Raw genomic sequence first — 26,959 nt, forward strand, 5'->3', positions numbered from 1 at the left:
GCTGGCTCTGTAGCTCACGCTTACGCTACACCGGCTGGTCCCTCTCTTTTCTAGTGTTATGGAGAGACGACAGTCTATAGAAAGCCAACAGATCTTTTGAGTTCAGCGCTTAAAAATGCCCATCTGGAGGAGGAGACAGGGTGGAGTTCCATCCCCTCTTTTGCTATATCAATAGTTTTCAGTACTGCCCCCCCCTCTTTCTCTGTGTCTGTCTCTCGGTGCCATCTCTTTTGCTCCCACAGACGACAAAAATGGTGAGGTTTGCAGGTTCTTAACTAAATTCTTTTTTAAAAAGGCAAAAAACTATTGTTGCTATCACCCTACAGGGTAAACTAGAGTCAATTTTCCCCTGCAAAACCTTTACAGATTTTTTAGATGTTTGTAAGACAGGTTCAAATTTGGACTGTCTTACAAATATCTCAAATCAGTGCATGAAACGTTTTCCTGAAACCATCAAGTAATTTGGAGGGATGAGTTGATGCGTTCTTAATTCTGAATTTTTACAGGCAAGTTGAACATATATTCAGAGTTTTATTTTGTTGTATTTTCTTACTATTGGTGGTGATGTTAACATGTACTTAAAACTGTCATATTTTTAATGTCGTATTTGTTTTCTTTTCCTTCTGGAGTAATTAATGTCTGTTTTATTCTATTTTTATCATTCACTAGACAAGTTATACAGATAAAGGGCACAAGGTAAGATCGACATGTAATTAAATATTTTCTTCCTTGACCATACTGGCAGGATGTGTCCAGACTGAGCACTACCTTTTGAAAGGCATTGTGCAGCTTTTTTTCCTTGACAGATTTTCCACGTTTAGGAAAAAAACAAAAATAGCAGTGGGAAAACACGGAAAGGTTTTTCTTACCAGAGGAAGTAAAACCTTAATGGTTTTTCTTACCATTAAGGAGGAAAAGACAGAATAGCTGCCCAGTGTTTTTGGATTGGTAACACTAAGCCCTCCATTTGTAAGCACCTTTTGTCTTTTTAAGTGTAATTAGCAAGATACATCAGTTTCCTATTTAACTGCATGTATTTCTAAAACAAAAGTGAATTGTCTCAGAACCTGGGCCTTTTCACACATTACTCAGGGTAAACGCAGGTCAGCCACCAAGGGTAGACTCAGCGGGGAATAGCAGCCAATCCTGGCTCCCTGCTGAGAATATCTGTGTGATACATATGTTTGCAAACATCATGTTCGCACATCACCATTTTTAGGTGTGCACTAAAACATATTAGATGTTTTACACTTGGAATTGTAATGTGTGAAGAGGCTTAGAACGTTATGTTTATTCTCTTGTTTCATATCTGAACAAAGTTGTGCATTAAGAAACAAAAGCAAGGTTAAAAAATAAAAATATTAGCAGGCAGCCAAAAACTAGCTAACATTAAACACTTTTAATTAACTTTGACATTAATGGGTCTTCAAAGTGCTTAATTTTGGCTGGATCATACTCTACAATTGCAATGTTATTATGAGGCTTAAAATTGATGTGTTTCCTGAATACTGGACTGTGTTCTTGCTTCATATGAACAAAGCTCTGATGCTAAGCCAGTTATTGTGAAAGGGGCTCCATTGAAAGCAACAGGACTTACTTCCAAAGTAAAGCTCATTTTGTTTGACATCAGAGAGATAGTGCATATCACATGTTATAGGACGGGGGAAAAAACCCTTGCTTTTAAAACATTGTTCAAAGAGATAACAGAAATTGCCTGTCATCATCCTAATGATCTTCAGCTCATCCTGTACACAGAGTGAGGTAAATATTTTCCAGGAGAATTAATATTTAACAAAGCAAGGTTATCAAATTTGTGAGTTCAAGCATTGGTGAAGGGTGGAAAGACCTTGCAAAAGATATCCAGTCCCATGCTCATAGAGAAACCATGTGTCCACCTATGATCTAAAAACAAATGCATTCTCTTATGGGGAGCCTTATTCAGCTGTTCATCTATAGATAATTTTGCAAAAAATAAAATAAATACATCTTTCTAATCAAGCCAACCTGGACAATGAAAGAAGGGCAGTTCCTTCCTTTCCTTTGAATTCGAAATGGAGATGTATTTATTTACTTTAGAAGGCCTGTTACTTAACCTGGACCTGAGAGATGGATAACTTGTTTCAAATTCTTTCTCAACACTGGACTTTTGACATGATGGACAGCGGGAAATGCAGGATCTTTGGAGGCCCATATCAGCTTTGTTCACCAAACATTGTTGCATCACAACCTGGAGACTTTGTCTGTACCTGTAAATCAGGTGTGGGAAACTTTTCCTGTTAAGGTCTGCATTATCTCAATTAAAACCTACTGGGAGTCTGCATTACACCAGTGGGTGGGGCAAGAGCCAAAAATGGGCGGAGTAAGAGGTGGGACTTTTACCTTTGTTCAGAATACAACAACAAAGTGCATTTGTATCCTGGCATTCCCCTTACGCACCATGTACAAAATTCCCTCTCTTAGCTTTGTAGCTGGGAGTGACAGAGCAAATAATCACAATTATCTGGAGCAGGGCCAGTGAGGGGGTGTGGCTTCAGGAGAATCCAGAGGTCTGGACTGAGACCTTTAGGTCCTCATTTGGCCTGTGGGCCACAGGTTCCCCACCTGTGCTTTAAACAATCTGAGACATATGCATAAACCCCTCCTCAGATATTTCACTTGCACGGAGGAGGGGACCGGAATGTGAAGAATGGCAACTGTGACAATATTCGTTGTTTATCAAGTTTACATGGTAAAATATAGAGCAAAACACAGTAACTCATCAATAATCAATCCATTCAACAGCTAAATTAATAAAGGGAGCACTACTATATCCAATACATTTAGATCTTAAAATTACGGGAAGAAGCAGTTCATTAATGTAAGAGATCTTTCCATAAGGTGCCATGGAACTCAGGGGGGCAAGTTGTGTTTTTGCTCATATTTGCATGCTCAGTAAAGGGACGCCCCATGTCATGAATGTTACTTATCCTCTGACATAGTCTTGAACACTTACTTGCCTACTTGATTCCTCCATCAGTGTGCCTGGTCGTAATCTATTGATCCACTTAGCAGCTGAATTTGGCGATTGATCTTTTTCCAGCATGTCTTGAAAATGCCAGATAGGAGCAGTGGTTTACCCAGGAAAGATACCAGAAAACCAGTGCGTGGCTGTTGAGGAGGAGCAGCGGTGAACCAGTGCGAATTCACCAAAGGGGGAGGAGTGAAGTGTGGTACCTCAGCTGCCTTTCCTCAGACCAGTACCTGGGGAGGGGCTGTAGCTCAATGGTAGCACACCTGCTTTGAACGCAGAAGGCCGCAGGTTCAAACCCCGGTATCGCTGCTTCAAAGCAGCCGGGGATGGGAAGGACTTTGTCAGGGTGGAAACTGAGCTGATAGAGCCCCAGAGCAGTTCTGATTCTGAGGAGGATCAGCAATCTGTGGGAGAGGAGCCAGCTCATCCCTCACAGGCACAGCAGCTGACAGAGATTCCTCCTGCCGGCATTCCTGAGATAGATAGTGATCCTGGCAGTGAGAAAGTGCGGGAACGGGGCTTGCTAGACGCTCGACGCAGACGCAGGGAGCGACAAGCGATGGAGGGCGCGGAGAGGAGGCGTAGCGCCCGTTTGGCGCGCAAACAGCGGCCGCGTCCCGTGGACCCAAGGGAAAGAGGGAGGATCTCTCCCTAGCCCATAAGTTCAGGGTCTTCAAGTGATTCTCCTTCAAACAGGGACCAACTGCCTACCCAGAGCATAGGGTACTCCGCTGTTCCTTGCTTAGTCGCTGGTGATTAGCATCTGAAAGAGTCATTAAGTTGTAAAAGGATTAAAGCCTTGAAAAGAAGCCTTTCGTCTGTGTCTTGAGTTGGCTGTTGGAGTGTACTGAAAGAGACCGCTAGGGCGCTCCTGACAGACTTTTTGCCTGAGACTCTGAAGAGCTGCTGAAGAAGTATACTGGGCTAAAACGACAAAATAATTTGTCTTGGTATGAAGGTAGCTTCTTTCTGGCTGCACTGAACCAGAGCTACCATTTGGACCAGGGCCAGCACAGGTGTAGGCATGGTTGGGCACCTGCCAAGGCCCACACCCCAGCAGGGGCCCATTGACAAGAGCCCCCTGGACTTCCTCCTCTGTATCATTGCAGCCTGCGTGTTCCCCTGCCTCTCGCTCTGGCCCAGCCAGCGGAGCAGGAGCAGCAGCAGATGCCACGGCCTGCTTGCTCCATGGCTCTCTGCCTGTCAAGCATGCAAGGGGCGGCAATGATGAGAAGGAGGTAGAGGAGCAAGAACAGCTGGTGACCGTGGCGGGGAGAGGGCAGGTGCGCTGAGGGAGGGGGTCCGTTGGAGGCGTATGGGCCAAGGGCCCCCCAAAAGCTGGAGCCAGCACTGATCTGGACGTGCTCTGTGTTCTGGTTCTGCACGGCCTTGTGGAGACAGCTGAATGGTGCCTGGGGACCGGGCTGTGTTCCCTCTGAACGTGCAGAGCAATAATCGAATGCCTTTCTTCTGCTCAGCCTGAAAGAGGTCGCTTCCTCCACTTCCACTCTTTGACTTTCTGGGTTGGAAATGCAAAGCAGGTAAGCGGGCCAGTCAGCCCACGAGGGCACCAGCCGCGGGTCTGTGTGTCTGTCTGCTTGTGGTCACCGATACCTTCGGTTACATTTGAGATACGGAGGGGTGTGTTGGGACATGCGATCCGGGCAGCTTTGCTATTAGATGCTGAGGAGAGGGAGGAGGCTTATCGGCGGGGGGATTTCCAAGGCAACCAGCATCCAGTGAAGGCCTCGGGCCTGGTTGGCTCTGGGAAATGTGTCCCACACGTGGCGTGTTGCGCTGGGAGGCATGTTATGCTGCCGTGGTCTTTGGACTAGGCTGATGCAACCGAGGTCTGTCTGATGGATGCCTCGTTCTGCTTGTTTGCTGGGAGGCCGATTGGAGGGGGGGCGTTTGGCCAATCTTCCCATCCGGGCCCCCAACCTTCCACAATGGCCCACCCTGGTTTAATGTGTCGGCCTGCTTTCCCCAACCTGGTGCCCTCCAGACATTCTGGTCTTCAACTCTCAGCAGCCCCAGCCAGCATTGGCTAACAGTCAGGAATGCTGGGAGTTGTAGTCCAAAATGTCAAGGGGGGGGCACCAGGTCAGGGAAGGTGGGTCTAAAGCCCTCCTTCGGCATCATTGTTCCCGGGGCTGCGAGCAAGCATCTAACGTGAACTCTGTCTGTTTATACCTCGCCATTCCGACCACAAAGCTCAAGGCCTTTGAGACCTGCATGGCATGCGGTTTGCCGAGGAATTAGATCATGACCCTTAGTGGCTACTCTTCCTATCGGCTGTTATTGTCCATGAGCGAGGAACACAGCAGCCTTGAAATCCATTTCTCCAATTTGAAGGATTGTTAAAGGGTAGAGCAGCCCCACCCTGCAACCTGGTGACCTCTAGATGTTTTGAATTACAACGCCCAGCATTCCTGACAACCGCCGTGCTGTCTGGGGCTGATTGGAGCTAGTCCACAACATTGGGGGGGGGGAGTCTCAGATAGAGGGATGTAGGGTTGCCAATGGTTTTCCCTGGCTCTGCTCTTGTGTCTTTAACAAGAGCCTGACATGCAGAAATTAAGCAGGGTGGAGCTTTTCCTGTGGCTTCACACCCATGCCGGGAAAAGTGTCAGCAGCTTAATTTCTGCATATTGGGGCTGCCATTAAAGGCATTGGAAGAGGGCCACCCAAAATGTTGACAGTGGGAACCCTAAGAAAAGTTGGCAACCCACAACAGTGTTTATGAACCTCAGTGAAAGATTACGAGGCTGCTAGAGAGGGAAAATCTGTTTCCAAAAAATGTTACATTCATAAGAAAAAACCACTTCCTTTATTTATTTATTTATTTCATTTCTATACCGCCCAATTGCCAAAGCTTGCTGGGTGGTTCACAAAAATTAAAACCACAGCAGAAAAGGACATCTTCTTGGCAGCCACCCACCTCACTTCCTTTGGCGGGGACTCCTGGAGAAGGGCCCCGTTGTGAGGAAGGGTTGCAAAAAGTCATATTTTGGTGGTGGGGAAGGGAGTGAATGTGGTTATAAAGCGATTGTGCTTCTGTTTGTGTGTCTTAAAGGCTGCCTCGTTTTACTGCAACAAAATGGGGTTTGAAGAATTCGCCTACAGAGGTTTGGAAACAGGAAGCCGAGAGGTGGCTTCGCATGTGATCAAGCAGGACAAAGTAAGATGGCGAGAAAAACAGTAATGCAATTAAAAAAACACTATTGCCTCTGCTGAAGAGAGACCAACTCTGTCAGCACTGGGTAGAGCTTGATCCGTGGCCTTACTGTCCGGTGGCTGCTGGCTCGTGGACTCCGCCTCAGTGCAGGCTGGTGGCTCCGATGTCAGCAGGGCGGCGAATCCGCCCCGGGTTTCAGTCAGCACTCTAAAGAAGCCATCCAGGGTACTGGATACTGCTTCACAGACTGGCAGCCTCCATGGTTTGCTCTCCCTGACCAACTTGTAGATTTCTAAACAGATTTTATTTATGGACGGAGCAATCCAACTGGGATAGGTGGCCACCTCCGAACTCGGAGGCGACCGCCTATGCAGTGCAGGGCAGGAGAAGCGCATCCCGTAAACAGCGACCTGCTGACACCCAACGGAGAGGCAATTGCCTAAGCATTACGGGCTGGCCTAGCTTGAACGAGAGACCCACTCCAAAATGTAATTGAGTGATGGGAATAAACCAGGCCCAGAGGGGAGAAGTTGCAGTTGGACTTTGTTGTGTTTGGAGTTGAGTGTGGCAATGGGGTAGATGAGAGGGTCTGAGGACAGGCTTATTAGAAGAAGCGAGTTCGGTATCACCATTGCGCATAGCGCTTCAGAAAGTTAAAAAAGGACAGGTCTCTGCCCAAACAAGCGCAAATCTGGGCATCCCACAAGAGGCAATGGTGCCGTGGGAAGACTATGTGGTTACTGCAGGCATGCATACTTAAGCTTTGGAGGGCTTCCAGACAAGAGGGAAAGAGGAGACTGTGTCGAGAAGAGATGGGGCCTTTTTGATGGTGATGCCTCATCTCCAGACCTCTCCGTCAGGCTCTCTCTTTTTAGAAAACAACAGAAAATATTGCTCCCCCAGCCCCAACTTGGCTTTTAGTGGGGTTTGATGTGTACTGTTGAATTAAGTTTGACTGTTCTTATTTGTTAAATGTACTGCTGGTTTTATTGTTAGACAACTCAGGGATGGAATACAAGCGTCTTAAATACATCACAAATAATGGAGTGTCTCAAGCCTTTGAATTTACTGTGTGGCTCCTATTGATCATTGGTTAACTTTGTCTTAGTGAAAATTATTTGTTGTTATTATTATTATTTCCAGATTATATTTGTCTTCTCCTCAGCTCTCAGCCCTGAAAATCAAGGTAAATTTAGGTTCATTAGGGCCGACCCATTTGTAACTTTGAAGAATATTGTGAAATTCTTCTGAATTTCAGCTAGATTTGCATGGGTGGTGGACAGAAAGGGGAGCGTTGAACCTTTAAACTGGAATGTGGTTTATTCTCCTGTATTGCTTTTTTGTATTTCTTCTATACATTGCTATTTTTAAGTTAGTTGTTTCTACTTTTATAACGTTAGATTAAGGTGGTCTCCTGATAGCTGGGGATCTCTGTGTTTTTGAATGAGATACCCATTAGAGCCCAGGGAAGGTGACATTCTTCTGAGTGGAATAGAGTAAATGTAAGGTGTGTGTGCTCGCACGTGCGCCCATGAGTGAGCAAGCATTCGTGTGTGGCATTTGTGCATGGTGTGTCTGAAGAAACACCAGTTTTGCACAGGACTGAAGGCACCTTGGTACACAAATTTATTTCCCTGGGAATCTGCTGAGGGGTAGTGGATCTGCTGTGTGCTTTGAGCCCTTATGATGTTTGCCTCCACTGATGTTCTACTTGTAGATTTATACATAAAGGAAACATTACAAAAATGTCATAAGCTGCCCAGGCCCCCTCATCCAAAGGAAAGCAAACCTGGCTAGCTGGAACTTCTTGCCACTCAAAGAAGTGGGGAATGGGGAGTGCGCAGCCATTTCACTTAATCAGTCAATCAATCAATCAGTCATGTCCATGCCAAATGGGCTTAACAAAAACAGGCAGGGTTGTGTGCATTTCATGCAATATATGGCTACAGATATAAGCAGAGGCTCCAAATGCTTTACCAGGAAAACACAAATTTATATTGTTACAGTGAAGGCAATCAGTTGGGTGTAATTTGCACCTAGCTTTTATGTTTTGCAGAGTTTATTTGGCTTAGAAGAATCAGGGTGGAAAGGATTTTGATACCCGCCCCGTCTGCCAAGAATTGGCTCAACAGAAGGAGAAGAAAGCATTCAGAAGGCTTGCAGTGGTGTGAGGCTGAAAGAAAACAACCTAGTTCCAGATGCTGTTAATGTCATATTTAGTCCACCACCATCAGTGATGCTTTCAGACAGCCTTCCCCAGCCTGGTGCCCTCCAGATATTTTGGACTACAACTGTGATCAGCCCCTGCCAGCATGGCCAATGGTCAGGGATTATGGGAGTTGTAGTCTAAGATATTTGAAGGGCACCAGGCAGGGGGAGGATGCTTTAAGAATATCAGACCAGCATCCTGTTTCCACTGTGGCCAACCAGTTGCCTTTGGGAAGCCCACAAGCAGGACATGAGGATGGTAACACAATTTTGTCCATAGCACATTGTCCATTAAAGATGGATCAGTGGATTTGGGCTGCACACCTGTGTTAGTTCCTTAACTGGATTTTGATCAGGGTTGTATATGCAGCTCCCTGTCTGAGCTATCAGCTCAGGCCTGCAGGAAGGTTTCCAAGGGAAGAGATGGAACAGGATGTCTGGAAGTGGGTTTGTCCTTCAGGGGACAGCACACACTGAATGCAGCACACCTAGGATTTCACATTCCCAGGTGCACTGATCGTGGAGGCTCCATCTGTTGTGGCTGAGAGCTGTGACTACACTTCTCCTCCATAAAACGGTCTTCTGTTTTTGCTCCTCTTCCTCATTTTGCAGAAATGGGAGAGCACTTAGTGAAGCATGGAGATGGTGTCAAAGATATTGCCTTTGAAGTGGAGGATTGTGATTTCATTGTGCAGGTAAAACCGCAGCTGCGGAGTATTTCTGTGTAACTCCGAAGCTTGCTACCCTGTCCTCATGCTTTGTCTAGCAAATGCTATGTCTGTTCTTCCTTTCTTCCTCGCTCAGAAAGCGAGAGAGCGTGGTGCCACAGTACTGAAAGAACCCTGGATAGAGGAAGATCAGCACGGGAAGGTGAAATGTGCAGTTGTTCAGACGGTAAGAAAGCGAAAGCGTTGTCCTATCAACTCAACAAAAAACAACAGAGCGGATCAAAAAGGCAGCTGTAAAAGCCAAACAGAAACAAAAGAGACCGCTGCAACGTTTAATTTCCATATATTTGTGTTCTGATGCACTTTGAGAGATTCCTCTTCATCGAGGGCAAGTGAAACATCAGTTTTTATTTGCTTAAAACCGAAGGTCATCGCAAAACAGGAGAGAAGACGGGGGGAAATTCCCAAACAAATCCACAATAAAGGATCAAATCAGATAATCTCCACCACTGATAAATATGATTATACATAATTCCATCTAACTTTAACAGCAGCCATTGCAAATAACGAATCTTGGTATTAACATATTTGGTCTGATCAGCCAAAAGCAGACATATTTTCTCAAAATCTGACATCTCCGGACAAGAAAGAAAATGGGATAAAAATCTCTCTTTAGGGATCATTTACATGGGGCAGTGCAGCAAATAATCATAGCTTTCCTCCCCCTCCCCCCACTCACAGACATGGAGACGTTGGTCTCCTGGAGCTTTCCTCCAAACAAGCAGCAGGGTGGAAGTTGAGTTTGGTAGAAACTGTTCTTAAGAAAGGAAACGTGAGTGTTTGGAAATGCTGTTGCACTGTATGATTTTTTATATGTCTGTATCACAGAGAAAACCTCTGTGATGTTTTGTATCTCAGTTGCAATCTTTGTTGAACACCTTATGCTTCAACTGAAACATACGATGCAAAGAATTCTTTAGAAGTTAATTCTCATCTGACATTGAGAGCAGTAATTTGTTTAGCAAGGAACAGCTGGCTGTAAATCTTCTCTGTGCATCCTTTGGGCAGTCATTGGCATTTTGCCTCCCAAGAGCAGCATAGAAGCAGAGCATCCCACGCATCATTTGAAAGCTTTGAAGAATGTAAGTAAGTTTTGATTTCTGAATCGTTTTATCACTTTTGGTTTATTAGTGCCTCATACGTTAGTTTATATAAGTAAGTAAGTAATAGTTTATCACTGTCACAAGACCAGCAAAGTGAAGTAGCCCTACAAATACAATAATATGAAAGCAATAAGAATTAGTTAAAATGCAAATAAATAAGAATTACACATGACCCACTCATAATAGTAAAATATTTAACAAATTAAAATATTATCAAACAATTGATATCATCCCACGCTGACAAGCATTTGCAGCAGCAATTGTTTGTTTTAGGATTACTTACAATTGTTATGTTTGTAAGTGTAAAATGTCTATCAAAAATGTTTTTCTTAAGAGATTTAAATTTGTTTTTCATGTTTTAAAATGGCAAAATGTGTATCAAGAATGTTTTTCTTAAGAGCTGTGAATTAGCTTTTAAATAATTCTTTGTATCGTATGTTTCAATTGCCCTCAATGAAGAGAAATCTCTTGAAATGCTGCGTCAGCACACAGATATACTGGGGAATCAAACCTTGCAGCTGTCCTCTCTTCTGCAATTTAAAAGCTCAGTGAACTCTGGCAATGGGCCCTGGGGGGGGCGTAACTGGATGTGGTGGCAACGCTCCAAGCAGCATGGGCTCCTCCTTTCAGTTTCTTACAAGGCCTCAGAGCAGTGCTTGGGTGGGAGCATTGTGGGATGTTAGCGGTGTGGCTGGACCCAGCTGCCTGGCAATGCTCAGAGTGGGAGGCCAGAATTATTATTTTAAATTCTGCACCCCTGTTTTATGGGATTGAACAGGGCCCTTCTGCCTGCAGTGTAGAGGCTGTACTACTGAGCTAGAACTCTTCCCCATATCGGTTCAAAAGCCAGTGGGATCCACTAGTTCAACAGAGGAATATTAAAACATTGTGATTTCTGTCCATGCGCCCTGCGTCCATGCGTCTAGTATGGAGACACCGTGCACACACTCATAGAAAAGATGGACTACAAAGGAGTTTTCCTGCCTGGGTTTGAGCCACCCCTCTTCAGTGACCCAATGCTAAAAAGGCTGTAAGTATCCCGGCTTTATTCAGCATTCCCTCCATTTCTGATTTTAGGCGGTGAGTGCCATTGCATATTTAGTCAAAACGGCACCACCCATTTGCAAGAGGTAGGTATCAGCAAGTCTGGGGCAGAAACATAACGCATCTTTAGAAGAGAAAAAGAAGAGAAGGAGAGTGGGAAGAAGTTGCATTCGCTGCTTTTGCTGCAATTCTCTGGTACCACTCGGCGAATTATGTTTCTATGTACACACTGTGGAAAATCTTAGATATACACCACCACTACCACTCATGTGCAAAGAGCCAGTGTGGTGTAGTGGTTAGAGTATTGGACTGGGACTCGGTAGACCCAGGTTCTACTCAGCCATGAAGGTCAGTGGGTGATCTTAGGCCAGTCACTGACTCTCAGTCTAACCTACCTCACAGGGTTGTTGGGAGGATAAAATGGAGAGGGGAAGGATCATGTACGCAGCCTTGGGGTCCTTGCAGGAAAAAGCGTGGGATATAAATATAAGAAAAGAAAGAGTTTTTGGTTACCTTGATGTCAATCTGATTTTCTGAGAAGCCCAAGGTCATGATGTCACCGTTGGCCTAAAGCTGGATTGTGCTCCGAGGGAACCCTTGATTTGTGTTGTCTCTCTTTTCCCAGCCCCCCCGGAAAGCTGAATTTCATTGACCATGTGGTGGGGAACCAGCCTGACCAGGAGATGGTTCCAGTGGCAGAATGGTGAGATCTGCTGTGCAACTTGACTTCCTGTGGCATTTCTTGCACTTGAGATGATCCTGATGAGATTGCAGGATCTCCAACCTGGGGCTCCTTCCTCCAGCTGAGACTACAACTCCCATTATCTCCAGCCACTGTCAGTTTGGCCATGCCAGTTTGGGATGATAGTCAAACACAGCTGAAGGCTATTTAGAGGGACCGGTTTTGGAATATTTCTTACAGATATCCTTGTATATGCAGATGTCCAAAGGGACGGGAAGAGGCAGGCTGCTTTGCCTGGGGGCCCAGTGCATCCACCCCGCCCCTGGCTTGTCTGACCTCATGAGAAGGACCAGATTCTCTGCTCCCGTGTCACCTCTCCCATCTGTGGGTGGCTCCCCAGGGCGCGCAGCTGGCTACGCTTTGACGGGGACTGTAGTATGGGTTCTGCGGTGGGGTCTTGGCCATGATGGCTAAAGTGAACATTTCGGTACAGAGCATGCCTTCCTTTGCATCCCGTTTGCTGGGGGCTCTCCAGAGGTACAGGCAGAGTAGGACCTCTCCCAGCCTTACTTGAAGATGCCAGGGATCGACCTTGGGGACTTCTGCCTGCCAGGCAACAGCCCTCCCACTGAGCGACATCCCCTTTTCCTAAGAGAGCAGATTGATCTAGGAGTGCAAAACTGCAGCACTAGGCAAGGGGAACTTTTGCACTTGGACTGTCTCCTCCTTGTGTCTTTTCAATTTCCTGCATCTCCTCAGGTACCAGAGACACCTCCTGTTCCACCGTTTCTGGTCTGTGGACGATAAACAGTTGCACACAGCCTTCAGCGCTCTCCGGTCCATTGTGGTGGCCAATTACGAAGAGACCATTAAAATGCCCATTAACGAGCCTGCTTTGGGGAAGAAGAAGTCTCAGATCCAGGTGAAAATCTAGACGTTCTGGGTCTATAGCAGGAGTGGGAAACCTTTTTCAGGTTGAGTGACTCATTCCCTGAGGGAAAAAGCAGTCAGGGGCCCCATGCTGGTGTCAGGGCCAAAGTCAAAAGTGGGTGGGGACACCCCCTTCACTCTTCTCGGTCAGCAGAGGAGTGGAGCCAACAGGAAATGCTCATGGACACACTCTCTCCACACCTAACCAGACTCCCAGGGTGACTGTGAGGATAAAATGAAAACACCCATGTACATCTGCACTGGGCTTATTGGAGGAAGTGAGAGTAACAAAGAAATAAGCAACAATATATCTGGCAGTCTCCCATCCAGCTACTGGGCAGGTTACGATCTGGCTTGCTTCAGAGAAGACAGTATATCAGGTGCCTTCTGATCTCTCTGGGGCTAAACTTCGAACCGTAGAATCACAGATGGAAGGGACCGCAAAGGTCATCTAATCCAACCCCCTGCTGATACAGGAACTCTGCTCCTACATCATCCCTGATAGGTGGCCATCCAGTTGCTGCTTAAAAACCTCTTAACAAAAGAGTTTACCACCTTCCAAGGCTGTTCCACTGTTGAGCAGCAGCAGCAGCAGCAGCAGCAGCTTCTTCCTCCTCGTCCTCTTCTGCTTATCCTGCCTTTTTTGTTTTGCAAGAAACCCAAGGCAGCTTACATGATCCTCCTCCTTTCCATTTTATCCTCAAAACAACCCTGTGAGGTAGGTTCAGCTGAGGGTCAGTGACTGGCCTAAAGTCACCCAGTGGGCTTCATGGCCCAAGTGGGGATTAGGACCCGGATCTCCCAAGTCCCAGTTCAACACTCTAACCACTACACTGCACTGGTTCTCTACCATTTAGCCAAATTCCCCTTTCTTGTCATTTGAACTTGTTGGTTTGGCGTACTACCCTCTGCAGCAACAGGAAACAAATTTGCTCCATCATCTGTGTGACAGACCTTCAGATATCTGAAGATGGCTGTCCTGTCACCTCTTAATAATCTGTTCTCCAGGCCAAACAGGGTTGATTCCTTCAACATTCCCTCATAGGACTTCATCTTCAGGGCCCATACCACCTTTGTTGCCCTCCTCTGAACACATTCTTTCAATTGACCATTTTGAGGACAGATGCTATGAAAAAGCCTTGCTATTATTTTTTAAAGTATGTAACCAACCGTTGGAAAATACAGACACGTGCATGCACATACTGTGAAAATCCCAAATCATCTGACTGGAGCTAAAATAATGAATACGCTTATGATGGGCGCATTCAGATATGCCTAAAACAGAAAACAAATCAGCGGTAGGACACGTTTTCCCCAATGGAGTCAGTCTAGTTTCCTTTTCTCCAGTATTTGAATGCCAATAAAACATGAATCAGTCAATCAAGTAGTTCGTTTATTAAATCAAAAGTTCCTTTGTTATGATTTCTTTTTCAAAGTAGCACAATCAATTTTAAATTTGTTGTAAATAGCCATGGGGAGGGGGAGGTGGTGACAGCACCAATTCTGGCCAATCAGAGTTGTCCACAGCCATCTTCTACTGCACACACACAGGAGAGTGTGCTTCTGAACAAAACGCAGTAAGAGCATTTCTGTAGAAGACTCACCACTCACATTCAGTATGTCTGCATGTCCCCTCTGTGTTCTTTCTGCTCTGCAGGAATATGTTGATTATTATGGTGGCGCTGGAGTCCAACACATCGCTCTGAATACCTCAGACATTATTACTTCGGTAAGACTTCTCACTTCTCTGTGAGTCTTGTGATACTAGTCCTGGCCCACCCACCTTTTGGAACGACCTGTATTATGGTAATAGACGTTCTTTGGTTGCAGATCACAAACCTGAAAGAACGTGGCATGGAGTTCATGTCTGTTCCATCCTCCTACTACCAGCAACTTCGAGAGAGGCTGAAATCGGCCAAGATCAAAGTGAAGGAGAGCATTGATAAACTGGAGGTCAGTGGGCTACTAGGGTTATGATACATACTGCAGTGTGGCGTAGTGGTTAGAGTGCTTGTCTAGCATTCGGGAGACCTGGGTTCACCCAGCTCTGTGGGTGACCTTGCAACTGTCACTACCTCTCAGCCTCACCTACCTGTCAGGGTCTTGCGAGGATAAAATAGGGTGGAGAACCATGGATGCCACCTTGAATTTAGGGTGCAATCCTATGCATGTTTAGACAGAAAAAGGTCCTACAACTCCCAGCATGTGGCTGGGGCATGCTGGGAGTTGCAGGACTTTTTTCTGTCTAAACATGCATAGGATTACGACCGTAAAAAATTATTTTGGCACCGGTTCGCCTTGATGGGACTCTGGAAGCGTTTCACAACACTGGCATCTACCTTTGCTCAAAGATGGGGTATGAGTTTCCCTGCTTGGAAGATGAGGATTCAATAGCTGGACAGTACTTTAGACAGTACTTAGATGAAGGGAATTGCTTGGCTGGGCTCTGCCCAACTTCAGCAGCTGATCTCCTCCTGCCTGTCCCCTTCTAGCTAGCAGAACTTTTCTCCAGGGTGGAACTCTAACTCAAGAAGGAGGAAGGCCTTTACAGAGGAGATGAGGCCACTGCATCTGTGTCCATGTACATGTGCAAAACAGGTCCCGAGTCACTGAAATGAGAGCAACAAAATGTCTTGTGGCAACTTCAACAACTTCGTTAGGGCATAAGCTGAAAGGAGAAACATGTCACACATCAGCAGAGGGCTGCGAATAGTCATGACAGAAACATCTCGGTCACATTGTTAATTGCCAGCTGCTTTTAGTCTCAGCGTGAAAACTGGGTTAACGATGTTCTAAGTACATTCTGGAAAATAAATCCACAAAACATACCTGTCCAGATCAGTATTTGCCAGTAGCCCTGGCTGCTCATGCTTGCATGTGTTACCTACTTACAATTTAAACCATAACAGAAGAACCAACTTTTCTAAAGTTTTTCCTGTCTAGTCAGCTGGACGAGATCCTTATTCACCAAAGGCAACCAGGGTGAGAAGTTCTAGAGACGTGAAAACATGTGGGGTGGGGATGTGAGGAGGGAGCATGGAAAGAGAAACTATATTTTGGTACTTCCAAAGCATTATGCAACAACACCCTTAAAGTGTACCCAAATATCTCATCCATTCCCCAGGTAACTTCTTTCATTCTCCTGTTGTTTTCTTTTTCTCTAAAGGAACTCAAAATTCTAGTTGACTTTGATGAGAAAGGGTATCTGCTCCAGATATTCACGAAGCCTGTTCAGGACAGACCAACAGTCTTCCTTGAGGTCATACAGCGCTACAACCACCAGGTTTGTTTGGCATCAGAAGCTAAATGGAACAAAAGCCGCTTTCACAGATGGCCTGAAGGAGACATTTAAGTTTCACAAGTATTTAGTGTGATAAGGGGACTGACAACAGGATCCAGGCACCTAACTCCCCACACCACCAGTCGAAGGATATATTGGTCCATTCTTTACTGTACTGCAGCACCCCACTCAGCAAATGACCAGAGAAGGTATTACTGCTCATCAGCCCAGCCAGACTAGGTGATCTGAGGAACCAATAGGGGCCTGGCTGTCCCTGCATAACTGTTGGTTCAAGGTTGGGTTCATTGGTCTGAGCAACTCATCACTACACAGACTCCTCATATTTCCTTCCCCTGGATTGCCACCTTGTGGAACCTAACTTTCTGCCTGACTTTGACTATATACCGCTCTTCAGCCCCACTGACTTCTGTTTGCTGCTCTGGGTCTTGTCTTTAGGCTGATCTGAACTATGTACTTAGCTCTGCCCCATCCAACTGCTTGCCTGTAGTGCCAGGCCAACCTTTATTCAAAGGATGGGGTGTAAAAAATGGTAATTTCATTTGAGTGGATAGGAACACATTTCTGTTTTTTTGTTTGTTTGTTTTTGTTGGTGTGTGCATACAATAGGCATTATGAGTCACTGACTGACATTTTGGTTATCAACATTTGCATGGAAGGAAATTCCCATGTCCAAATGCAGTGGAGGAGAACAGAATCTCTTCTGAACCTCAAAAGGCTACTAGAACCCAACTATCTGAAAGAAAGGCTTTCATGCTAATTATTCTGTTTTTTTCCTTGGGCTCCAGGGATTTGGTGCTGGAAACTTCAAATCTTTGTTTGAAGCTATTGAAGTGGATCAGGATGCCCGGGGAAACCTCACCATCTTGACACCCAACGGAGAATCAGATGTCATGTAACGTTCGGCCACAAAGGGGATGGTTATATACTGAAAGTCGAGTATGGTTACAAAAGGGGGCAGGAGAAATCCTCACAGTTTAAACCTTTGCCAACACCAATGAAAGTCTTCCTTTTTCTTTTGTTTTTGGTTGTATACAGACAGTCAAAGCACGGTGGTTTGTTGTTGTGTTTTTGTGAGAGCTTTTCCAAGGTGGCTGGGGACACACCCTGCCCCCGCCCGCAAGCAACAGACGTATCTATTCCTTATTCCAGCATTTAACTAGAGTAAACTATTGAAAAGGGTCTATACAGGCTCTATTGTTATTATTTTATTTTATTAGCCTATGTAAGAATTGGTGTTCTGGATCAGAGTGGGGGTTGGACTTGATGGCCTTGTAGGCCCCTTCCAACCCTACTATTCTAGGAGATCTGGGCCCATCTAGTCCTATGTTCTCTTTCCAACTGCAGCCAGCCACTTGCAGCATTCTGCTGCTTCCAAGAAGGGTAGAAAAGTGGGGAAGTCCTCAAGAACTAATAAACCAACACATAGGTCTTCTTTAAGAAAAGTCAGTATATTTATGGTTTGCTTTATAAAAGTTACTATAATACAATGGTACATAGTATTCAATTCACAAAAAAATATGAACAAATATGTACAGCATGACACACCCACAACAAAAAACACGTTCTTCAAAACAAGGTACATACTGATGACAGCGTCTAGATGCACAGACCGGTCCAAAATTTATACAGTTGTTTTTAAACAAAAGGGAACAGAAATGTTTAAAAAATCCTAAACCTCAGAAGCAGAACTTCTGCCTTTTTGTTTAAAGGAACATAAAAAATAGATGTCATTTATTGCAAACCATTTTCTTCTCCTCCTTTTAAAGGAGGTCCTTATTTTTCACATTGCGAATTAAAAACCAATTATCTTTACAGAATTAATGAAATAGGAGCAACAAGGACTACGTTTTTCCCCTCCACAGCGTTTCATTTTAAGAACTACTTCCCAAATTTAGAGTATCCTTTGTTCCCCTCCCCATCCCCCAAACAATTGCCTCATTCTACCAGCTCTAGTGAGAATGCAAATGCTCCTATAGTGCACGCAAAGCTTCACATGAGTAGGGCTTACCTTGCTGATGGGGGGAATGCCCTGCTCGGGTGGAGCTGCACATGTGCACTGGAGCGCCTTGAAGCTCCAGACCATGGCTGATAAGTTTTTCTTTTCGCTTCTACAAATACTACATTGGTAATCGAGAAGGAACGTTATAAAATAGAAGAAAAATTATATTTGAAAAAAAAAAAATCAAAGTTGCAGATTTGCTTAAATACATTTTAGGTTGTCATTAATAGACTATACACATTTTCTTGTCTGAAATAAATAGATTTTGCACGTTAAGGTATCAGAAAGGCAAATTAAAAAAGCCTCAACTTGGCGTTTTTTAAATCTTCAGCTTCTTAATGCTTCTAGTTTGATCTACGTATTTGACAAAAAAAATTGTACAAAATTTACATTATACATAGCTTGACACAAGCTGTAAATGGCGCCAGCTCCTTCCCTCAATGCACCACCCCAGTCTTCTGTTCTCGGCCTGAGGTCTTGGACTGGCCATCTTTTAAAAAATGAACTCCAAACTACAATAGTCATTTTTAACAAATTATTTACATGCTTTTGAAGTACAAACAAAACAGCCAAAAACAAACAAACAAAATCAACATGTTTCTACAAGAAACAGTGTTTTGAAGAGAAGAGTTGGAACAGTTGCCTATGTACAGATGATGCGTCCATTTTAAACTGCAAAATTTCATTTTTTCCCTCTTTTTAAAAAACGTTTTATACAGAAATGCACTGAAATGATCCCTGAAAATAGGTCACAAATGACAAAACAAACAACTTTCCATCAGAGTTTTAAAATTATTTTTTCCCACCCCGTTGTAGAAATAAGCTTCTTTGACAATATAAATATGTGCCAGAGTGGGACAGGCTCCCTGCCTCCCTCCTGAACTCCCAGGATTTAACCTTAAACTAGAAACTGAAGTGGGGGTAAGAGAGATGATTGAAACCAAGCTAAACCAAGCAGGCTGGGATTGAATACACTGAGACATTTGCTAGATAGGACCAGAGTGAGAACTCATAGAAGCCAAGTTGACTTCCCCTCCTTTGGAGTGGAAAAGGTGGCTTGTCGGTGGGTTGACAAGAATTTGGCACTCCTTCTGGGAATGAGAGAGAGAGGTTAGGGTGGAGACTTGGAAGGCCATGTCTGTGGTTACTGCTATTCTCCCTAGACTGGGCTGCCATTCCCTCCAAAGAATGGCTATGAAGAAGCAGCTGTCTGGGTGGAGGCAGAGGAGCCCATCTTTCAACCCAGAGCTCTTCAAGGAACGGAAGCCTAACCAACTCTGAAGGAGTCACAGGGTACTTTGCATTTGAAGTTCAGGATATGCTTGTGCGTATGAATGAAAACACTTCTGAAATCCCCTCACCAAAGCTTGGCAAGGTTTCAGCCATACATTTACCCTCCATGCAACCGCCCTAATCATAGCAGGGTTGGTGTCAGTGGAGGGATGTATGTGGGTTGGGTGTGGCAGTTATGTCACAACTTCTATACCAGGAAGTTGTTTCAAGTTCCGACCAAGGTTAACCAACAGAACCAGCATGGTAGCAGTAGCCCCAATATTGCCATATTTCCCCAAGGAAATGTGTTTCCCAACAATTCGTTTAACTATTCAAAAATGTAAGATTAATAACTGAGACAATTCACAAGGATCTTTTCCTTCACAGGCCTTTCAGTGTATGTTTGTGCAGTAGACATTCCTCACGGATTACACTCATGGCATAAAAGCAAAAGCACAGGGCCATGTAAATAGGTTGCTTATTGACAACAATCTCTGTCATGAGATGGATGTGGCTTTCTCAAAGATTGGAAGCATAAAAAGCCAACACCGCACACATGCCAAAGGAGGAGTTGAAAGAAAGCAGGGAGCTATGCAGAAGAAAAAAAGATGCTGGTCTAGACCAACCAACTTCTCAGAGAGTCTGGCCTCTATCCTCCATAACCAACGGCTCAAGTTGATTCTGACTATCCAACCTGCCCGGTCAAAAAACCCATGCCTATTAGAAATACAGATAAGGCAGCTTGAGTTGCTTTAAGTTCCTTCTTTCTCTAGGCCTTTAGACACTAGAAGGGGGAGGTCCATCCACTAGGGAACGTATAGAGAGACTTGCTAGCAAAATTCCATGGCCTTAGAAGAAGGGGAATGCGGAAGCCCTCAGACTAACACAGGGCACAAAATGTCAGGGGAGGGGGGAGGGATGCCTGCCTGAGGCAGTATTTATGCATCCTCTAGTCACCTCATTTCTTCTCTAGCCAATTAATTCTTAGTACAGTAAGTTTAAAGTTCAGTAACTTCAAACCAGGAACAAGAAACCAATGAGTACTGGAAAAGGGCAAATCTCTCAAGATTTGCCTAGCTTAGCAGCCTTGGGAGTAACTTTAAAGGGAACCTCTTTAGTATATGGATTTTGAGCAGCAATCTTCTTCAGAGATACTGTGGTAAATATGATACACATTTTTTTTGGTCAAACTCAAAATGTCAATACAAGGTTTGCTTAGGTTGTCCCAATTAATTTCTCTGTCATTTGCACACAGGTATTATGTGTTTGTTTAGGACAGATGTTTTAGATCAACCAAGTATTTAAACTAAAAAGTTGGTTTGCTGCTGGAAATCAGTATTAAAAAGAATTGCTTTTTAAGGCCATAAAATAGCTGCTCTCCGTCCCACCAAGGCATTCACACACCCCTGTGCACCACACCTGATGGTTGTACAACTGAGCTATAAACAAGCAAGGCTAGTCACTGAACAAGACACTGTTCCATTTGGGTGAGGGAGGCAGAACCCAGTTCTTTCAGAATAAATCTTTTGAATATTTAGTAAGAAAGAAACCTAAAAGAAAAGGGGAGCATACAATCAAAGGCTTATGCAGCAAGAGGTGACAATAGAAGGAAAAAAAGAGAGAGAAAAGCAGAGTTTGATTTGGGTGTGGGTGCCAGCCAACAGATAGATCTTGTCCTACCTCACGACCCGTATGCAACCCAGCTCTTTCATAGACTCTCTTCATTCTGGCGGCCTCTACGCCTGTTTCTTGTGCCTCTACGCCTGTTTCTTGTGCAAGTCTCATTGATAGGAATGAAGGATGCACAGCAGCAGGGACTGAGGAAGCCCACCCGGGGTGCGGTGTGACCAAAGGTTTGTACAGCATAAATAAATGCTGCACTAAAGAAGGGTGGGGTGGAGAACACCCTCTACTAAGAAGAAGAAAGGCGGGTGCCCTCTCCATTATACACTTGGCACAGTCAACAGCTTCTCCCTCTTGGATCCTGCCCAAGAGGATCGGCAGAGTGCTGATGGGTACAAAGGTGGCTCCCCAAGCCAGATCCAAGTATTTCAGACCTCTCTTGGATCCAGAGGTTGGAGAAGATGAATCTGTGCTTGACAAACCCAAGAAGAACTCCCCACCCTGCCACCTGCACTGGAAAACAAGCACTGGACGTTCGCTTGACAGCTTTTGCTACATGCAACCCCAGCCAGCTTTCGTCCAACTCATGAACTTCCCTTGTTCAGTCTTTGCTTCACATTTTTAAAATGTTGAATATCTTTCTACTGATCCCCCCCGACACCCCCCCAACAAAATTCATGAGGAAAAGGTAGCAGCATTTTATAGAAAGAGGAACTTTTTAAACAATAAGAAGGTACCTTACTCTACCCAGGAGAGCTATGCCATTATGGAGTGGGCAGAGGGGGAAAGAGATAGTGTTTTGATGTATGGTGCCACTGGAAAAGGGGAACTATTTGCCGAGGGAGTTCTGGATCTGAAGACCAAAAGCACCTACAGCTTGAAGAGTCCTAGTGTGCGTGTCTGCAATTTGCACTTTTCTGGACAAAAGGACAGAACATGCCCAGCGGGATTTTCTCTCTCTCTCCCCCCCTTTCTTTTTTCCATTTTTTTCCTTCTTCCTCCTTTTTTGGCAAAAGTGCGACCACCCTTGGTTACCACAGTCCAGACAGAACCAATGCGTGGCAAATAACCTTGAGCTTAATTCAGGGTCCCTCTGCAGTTCTCAGAGCCACACAAACAGGGGATCTTGACATCCTCTATGGGGAATTTGTAGTCGTAAGTAATTTCCTCATTCACATTGATGTGCTGCTTCGAGTAAATGACAATCTTCTTTTGAGATTCCACCGTGATGACTTTAGCATAGCAATTTGGCTAAAGAAAGAGCATTAAAAGGGTTAATGCAAAGACACTGATTTGTGTATTTAGGTTTTGGGCCCACTGGAGCAGGAAGGGGGAAGTATAATCTCCCCACCCCCTCTTAAATACAGGATTCATGCTAAGAAGTTCAGGTCTGTTGCAACTTTTTTTTAGGGGGCTTGACAGACCTTGTGAGGCCAAGTAACACTTACGTTGCAACTGTGATTAATAAATCTGGCGAAGTTCCCACACTTGGTTGCATCTATAATCGTGTCGTGGTCAACTCTGAACATGTAACTGCTCCCAATGCCTTCATCCTCATATCGCTTCTCTCGCATGTCAGCAATTACCTGCAGAACAAGCCAGACATCAGAGGTACTTTCTAAGGGCAACCACTTGGGACTTGACTGAGACAACTCCTATAAAAATTTCAGTGTTGATCATTAAAAAAAAAAAAAATCACTAAGATCTTGCATGGCTGGAAAGGTGGCAAGTTTTCAAAGTGTAAATATTAAGAGCAGCATTTTCACAGGGACAAGCAGGGCAGGTCCATGCACTGCACAAATAGGTACCTGTGTCCTAAAGATTGGCATGGGAGAGGGCGATATGGCCTGGCTCCTGCAGACAAATGGGGGAAGAGCAGTGGGCAAGGCTCCTGAAGGCTTCCAGATGGAAGGGGGAAGGGAGGAGGAGACGGACCCTCTTCCAGGCCAGGTGGTCCTCCCGAGGGAGGAGTGGATAATGCTTGCCTCCTCCCTAGGGCTTCTCCCCGTTCTAGGTCCTAGACACGTTGTTGCTCTCTCCCCATTTGAAGGTCCAATCCAGGGTAATTCATGTATTTGTCATATTCTATTCTGTTCAGAGCGGCTGTTTTTGCCTTCCAACAGACCTCAAAAGTAGGCAAAGCTGAGAGAGAAACTTGTCCGAGGTCATCTAGTGGGATTCATAGTTGACTGAGAATTTGAACCTGGGTCTTCCCCACTTCTAAGCTCAACACTGGTCTACAAATGTAGCAGAATGAGGGAGTAGAGTATCACTCCAGACTACAGCAGGGGATCACATTTTTGAATGCTCCACCGTGTAACCCACCCCCCACAGCAATCTTCTTGCAAGTAGAAAACTAGCACAATAGGGAGCAGGTTGGCCCTCTCTCCTACTTTTCTACATGCAGGGAGGTGTTTTGCTTGTTTTTAAACATGGAGTGCATTTAGAAATAGCAAGGAAGAGTCCTGTGGCACCTTAAAGACTAACAAATTTATTGTGGCATAAGCTTTTATGGACTATAGCCCACTTCAGCAGATAGATGCATCTGATGAAGTGGGGTATAGTCCATCAAAACGTACGCCAGAGTACATTTGTTTGCCTTTAAAGCACCATAAGATGCTTGGAAGTTTTTGCTGCAATAGCCTAACCCCTCTGGAAATGCAGAAATAGTGCAGTCAACTCTGGCACCTCATTCTGTTTGCATGCATCGATCTGGCCACTTGAATCACACTCCACTTGCACAAAACGAGGGTGGAAATGGGGCAGTGATGGCAGGGCTCGTGCTGCTCTTAGCAAGCTCTCCTGTGCTTCACTCTGAAGCTCGGGTGAAGAACTTCACGTTTGGGGGCCAACTGGCCTACCTGGGGTCCCAATCCAGCCCTCCAGAGTTTCTCAGGTGGCCCCACCCCCTTTCCCCTAACCACCGACTGGTGGTTTCCCATCTTTGGTGCAGTTTTTTCCCCATTTTAAAAGGTTGCGATGCCTTCTGCCAAGGCTTAGCTACTGGCAGGAAGAGCTTTAAGCTAAAAGAGGCTGGGATTTTTTGTTATTTGGGCCTTGCCTCTTTCACCTTTGGCCCTGGAATGCGCACCCCCCTCCTCAGAGATTCTCCCAAATGGACTTCCGCCCTTGGGCTGAAAGAGCTTCCACACCCCAGCTCTGAATGGAAGGCACTGGGAGCCTGGGGTTTCAAGGGGCAGCAAAGACACCTGTCCTGGGGGAGTTGTGTAGCTACTCCCGGCTTACCTGCCGGATATTCTGGCCCACGTACTCGATCACCATTTCATCAGCAGCAATGGGCTCCATTGCAAAGAGTCCCCAGTCGTGAATGTGGCTCTTGCAGAATTTTAGCTTTTTCTTCCGGAACTACATGGTGGGGGTGGGGGAGAGACAGAACACTACTGTGAGCCATTTGCTAGAAAACTAACAAGACACAAGGGCACACTTGTAAGCTGCCTTGGGATTTGTGCAAATGAAAAGCAGTACAGAAATAACAACAACAACAACAACAGGAAGAAGAAGAATGTTCTGCGAGGTTTTAAGTAGAGTGATGCCTCAAAATCTGGAGCCAAGGATGATTTTTGAAGTCCTCACTCAGCTGCAGCGATCAACACCTGTGAACCTGAAAACTTCTTCTGCAAAGCCCTGGACCACTGCAGCTAGATCTAATCCTTCCTTACCCCATTCTTGCCGTGATGTTACTTGAAAGACAGACAGTTCGCTGCCCAGCAGAGGTTACAGTAATGGGCTGTTGCCCTGGGGACAGCTTGGCAGCTTACCTTGAGCTGGTTGAATTTGAGCAAGTCACTGTCGCAGCTGCCAGTGAAGGACGAGAGAAGCCTGCGTTGCTCTGACCTCCTCTCAGAGCCGGCACGGGTGGAGACATGTACCTGGGCAGGGATGCTCATTCCCTGAGGACAAAAACAAGGGCTAAAGAGGCCTGCTTCTAAGGCAGGTTGTGTGCCACAGCTGTGGAAGGCTGCCGCTCGCCAGCAGGGCTTCTACGCTTTGCATGTGTAAGATCTCAGGTCTTGTACTGGCTGTCTCCAGCTCATGCTGCAGATCTGAGGAAGCCTTCTGCTCGAGAGCCTGGAGGGCTGCTGCGAGGAGAGAGCCTGACCCACAACTCTGTGGCAGAGCCCCTGCTGAGCATGCAGACTGCCCCAGGTTCAATCCCCAGCACCTGCACTCAAAGGATCCAGTGGCAGGTGGCAAGAAAGACCTGGAAGTGTGTGGCCAGTCACAGCAGGCAATTCTGGGCTAAGTGGACCAATTGCCTGACTCTGTATAAGGCATCCTCCTATGTTCCTATATAGGCTAGCTCATCCTTCCCCAACCTGGTGCCTCCAATGATGTATCAGGTGGCAACTCTGGCACATGCTGGCTGCAAATGATAGGAGTTGCTGTCTAACACATCTGGACAGCACCAGGTCAGAGAAGGCTGGGCTGGGCGAGTGGTTGGGCTGACTTGCTAATGAGACCTCTGCTTATGTAGCCTTCTCTGGGTTTTTAGCAGGCCAGTAAAAAGAATAATTCTGTTTGCAAATGAGCCCCAAACGAAATGCCAGCCATCTCAGTTTTTCTGGTGTCACTCCTTAGTCTCGTTGCCTTTCCCGTCCCCGTTTCTGCTCTTCCTCTCTGGAAAGACTGTTCATCAGAATCCAGCCCAGTGAACTTCCCTCCCACACTGCTTCACTTACAGACACCAACATTTCATATTTTTTTCTGTCCACTGCTGATGCAGAGCCAGCCCCACTACCACCACCCGCCTTGCTCTCCAAGTTGTTACTGTGTCTTGGACATCCAGGAGTGGTGTGCAACTCAAGGTTCTCACCTCTCCTACCCCAAATGGAAGATGGTTCAAGCCTACCCCAGTGCACAGGGAGCTGCCTGCAGAACTGCCAACCTCCTATGCAGAGCAGCAAACCCAGTCAAAGCAAGAGCACCGGGCAGCAAGGAGAGAGACCCCCCCTCTCACCTGCGTATCAGCCGGAGGCTCCTCTGCAAATGCACGGCTATTATTGAGGTATTTCAGTTTGTCTTTTTTATCGATTTTGTAATAGCCTTCACTTCGGGCACAGCCTGTAACATGCTCCCGCATCCCATCATCCCGTTTTTTCTTCTTTGGGAGAGAAAAGCTGGTTGGTGGCTCTAAGTTAAGGGAAAACGCAACAGTATGTGGGCCACCAGACCCCATGGGCTACTCTTTTTTGCCCTAAGCCTATATAACAACAACAACAGTAGTACAAGAAAAAGAAGACGAAGACAGTACATACGGTAAAACTGTTGGCTTAAAAGCATATAAAATAAAAACCATCTATTTGCATAACCGGGAGAGCAATCCTAGACAGTGTCTGGTGGGCCATAGGATATTTCCTATTTTATTGTGTGTTGTTTGGTTTTAATTTTTGTGAACCGCCCAGAGAGCTTCGGCTATTGGGCGGTATAGAAATGAAATGAACGAATGAATGAATGAATGAATAAATAAATAAATAAATTTCAGATTCCTGGTTCCAAAGACAGAGACAGCACTCTGGACGCAGACCCAGGAGTCCAAGCTCCCTGCTCCTCCCCCTCCCAGCCAGCACGGAGAACCATGCCGGCTGCCTCTCCGAGGTTGCAAAGGCGGCCTCTGAGGGAAGGGAAAGGCAGCAATTCCGTAGGCGTGGAGGGGAGGAGGCCGGGGCAGCTGGCTTACGATGTATACTCTGGCCACCCCAGCCTCCTTCCCTCCCGCTCTACAGAGCCCCAGCTAGATGGGCAATATTGCCTGTCTAGCGAAAACGCAGAGCGAAAATGCAAGATCACCTCCACGCCACTCCCGTTCTGCACAGAAGTCCCGTCATCCTCCAAGTTTGGAGACTGATGGGAATCCTGATAG

At 45.7% G+C, this 26,959-nt stretch overlaps 2 protein-coding genes across 3 annotated transcripts in view; one reads left to right on the forward strand and one right to left on the reverse strand.

Annotated features, from left to right (window-relative positions):
* Positions 1 to 194: 194 nt before the first annotated feature.
* On the forward strand, positions 195 to 18,371 carry HPD (4-hydroxyphenylpyruvate dioxygenase). The gene is made up of 14 exons (XM_084820136.1): positions 195 to 254; positions 670 to 696; positions 4,489 to 4,551; positions 6,087 to 6,191; positions 7,332 to 7,374; positions 9,009 to 9,091; positions 9,201 to 9,290; positions 11,154 to 11,257; positions 11,897 to 11,974; positions 12,713 to 12,875; positions 14,541 to 14,612; positions 14,714 to 14,836; positions 16,050 to 16,166; positions 16,970 to 18,371. Exons 1-14 carry the CDS (start codon positions 252 to 254, stop codon positions 17,078 to 17,080), a joined length of 1,182 nt encoding a protein of 393 aa, XP_084676262.1. The 5' UTR covers positions 195 to 251; the 3' UTR covers positions 17,081 to 18,371.
* A 513-nt stretch (positions 18,372 to 18,884) lies between these two features.
* Positions 18,885 to 26,959, reverse strand: part of SETD1B (SET domain containing 1B, histone lysine methyltransferase) — a 50,714-nt gene continuing 42,639 nt past the window's right edge. For both annotated transcript variants that reach the window (XM_084820126.1, XM_084820127.1), the window contains exons 14-18: positions 26,057 to 26,223; positions 24,858 to 24,989; positions 24,325 to 24,444; positions 22,527 to 22,664; positions 18,885 to 22,329 (exon numbers count right to left, since the gene is read on the reverse strand). In XM_084820126.1, coding sequence (XP_084676252.1) covers positions 22,156 to 22,329; positions 22,527 to 22,664; positions 24,325 to 24,444; positions 24,858 to 24,989; positions 26,057 to 26,223 — 731 coding nt within the window. In that variant the 3' untranslated portion in view covers positions 18,885 to 22,155. The remainder of the gene's footprint in view (positions 22,330 to 22,526; positions 22,665 to 24,324; positions 24,445 to 24,857; positions 24,990 to 26,056; positions 26,224 to 26,959) is intronic.

Source organism: Heloderma suspectum, chromosome 13 (genome assembly GCF_057233095.1).
Source record: "Heloderma suspectum isolate Gila_16-S chromosome 13, 16-S_ref, whole genome shotgun sequence".
NCBI lineage: Eukaryota > Metazoa > Chordata > Lepidosauria > Squamata > Helodermatidae > Heloderma > Heloderma suspectum.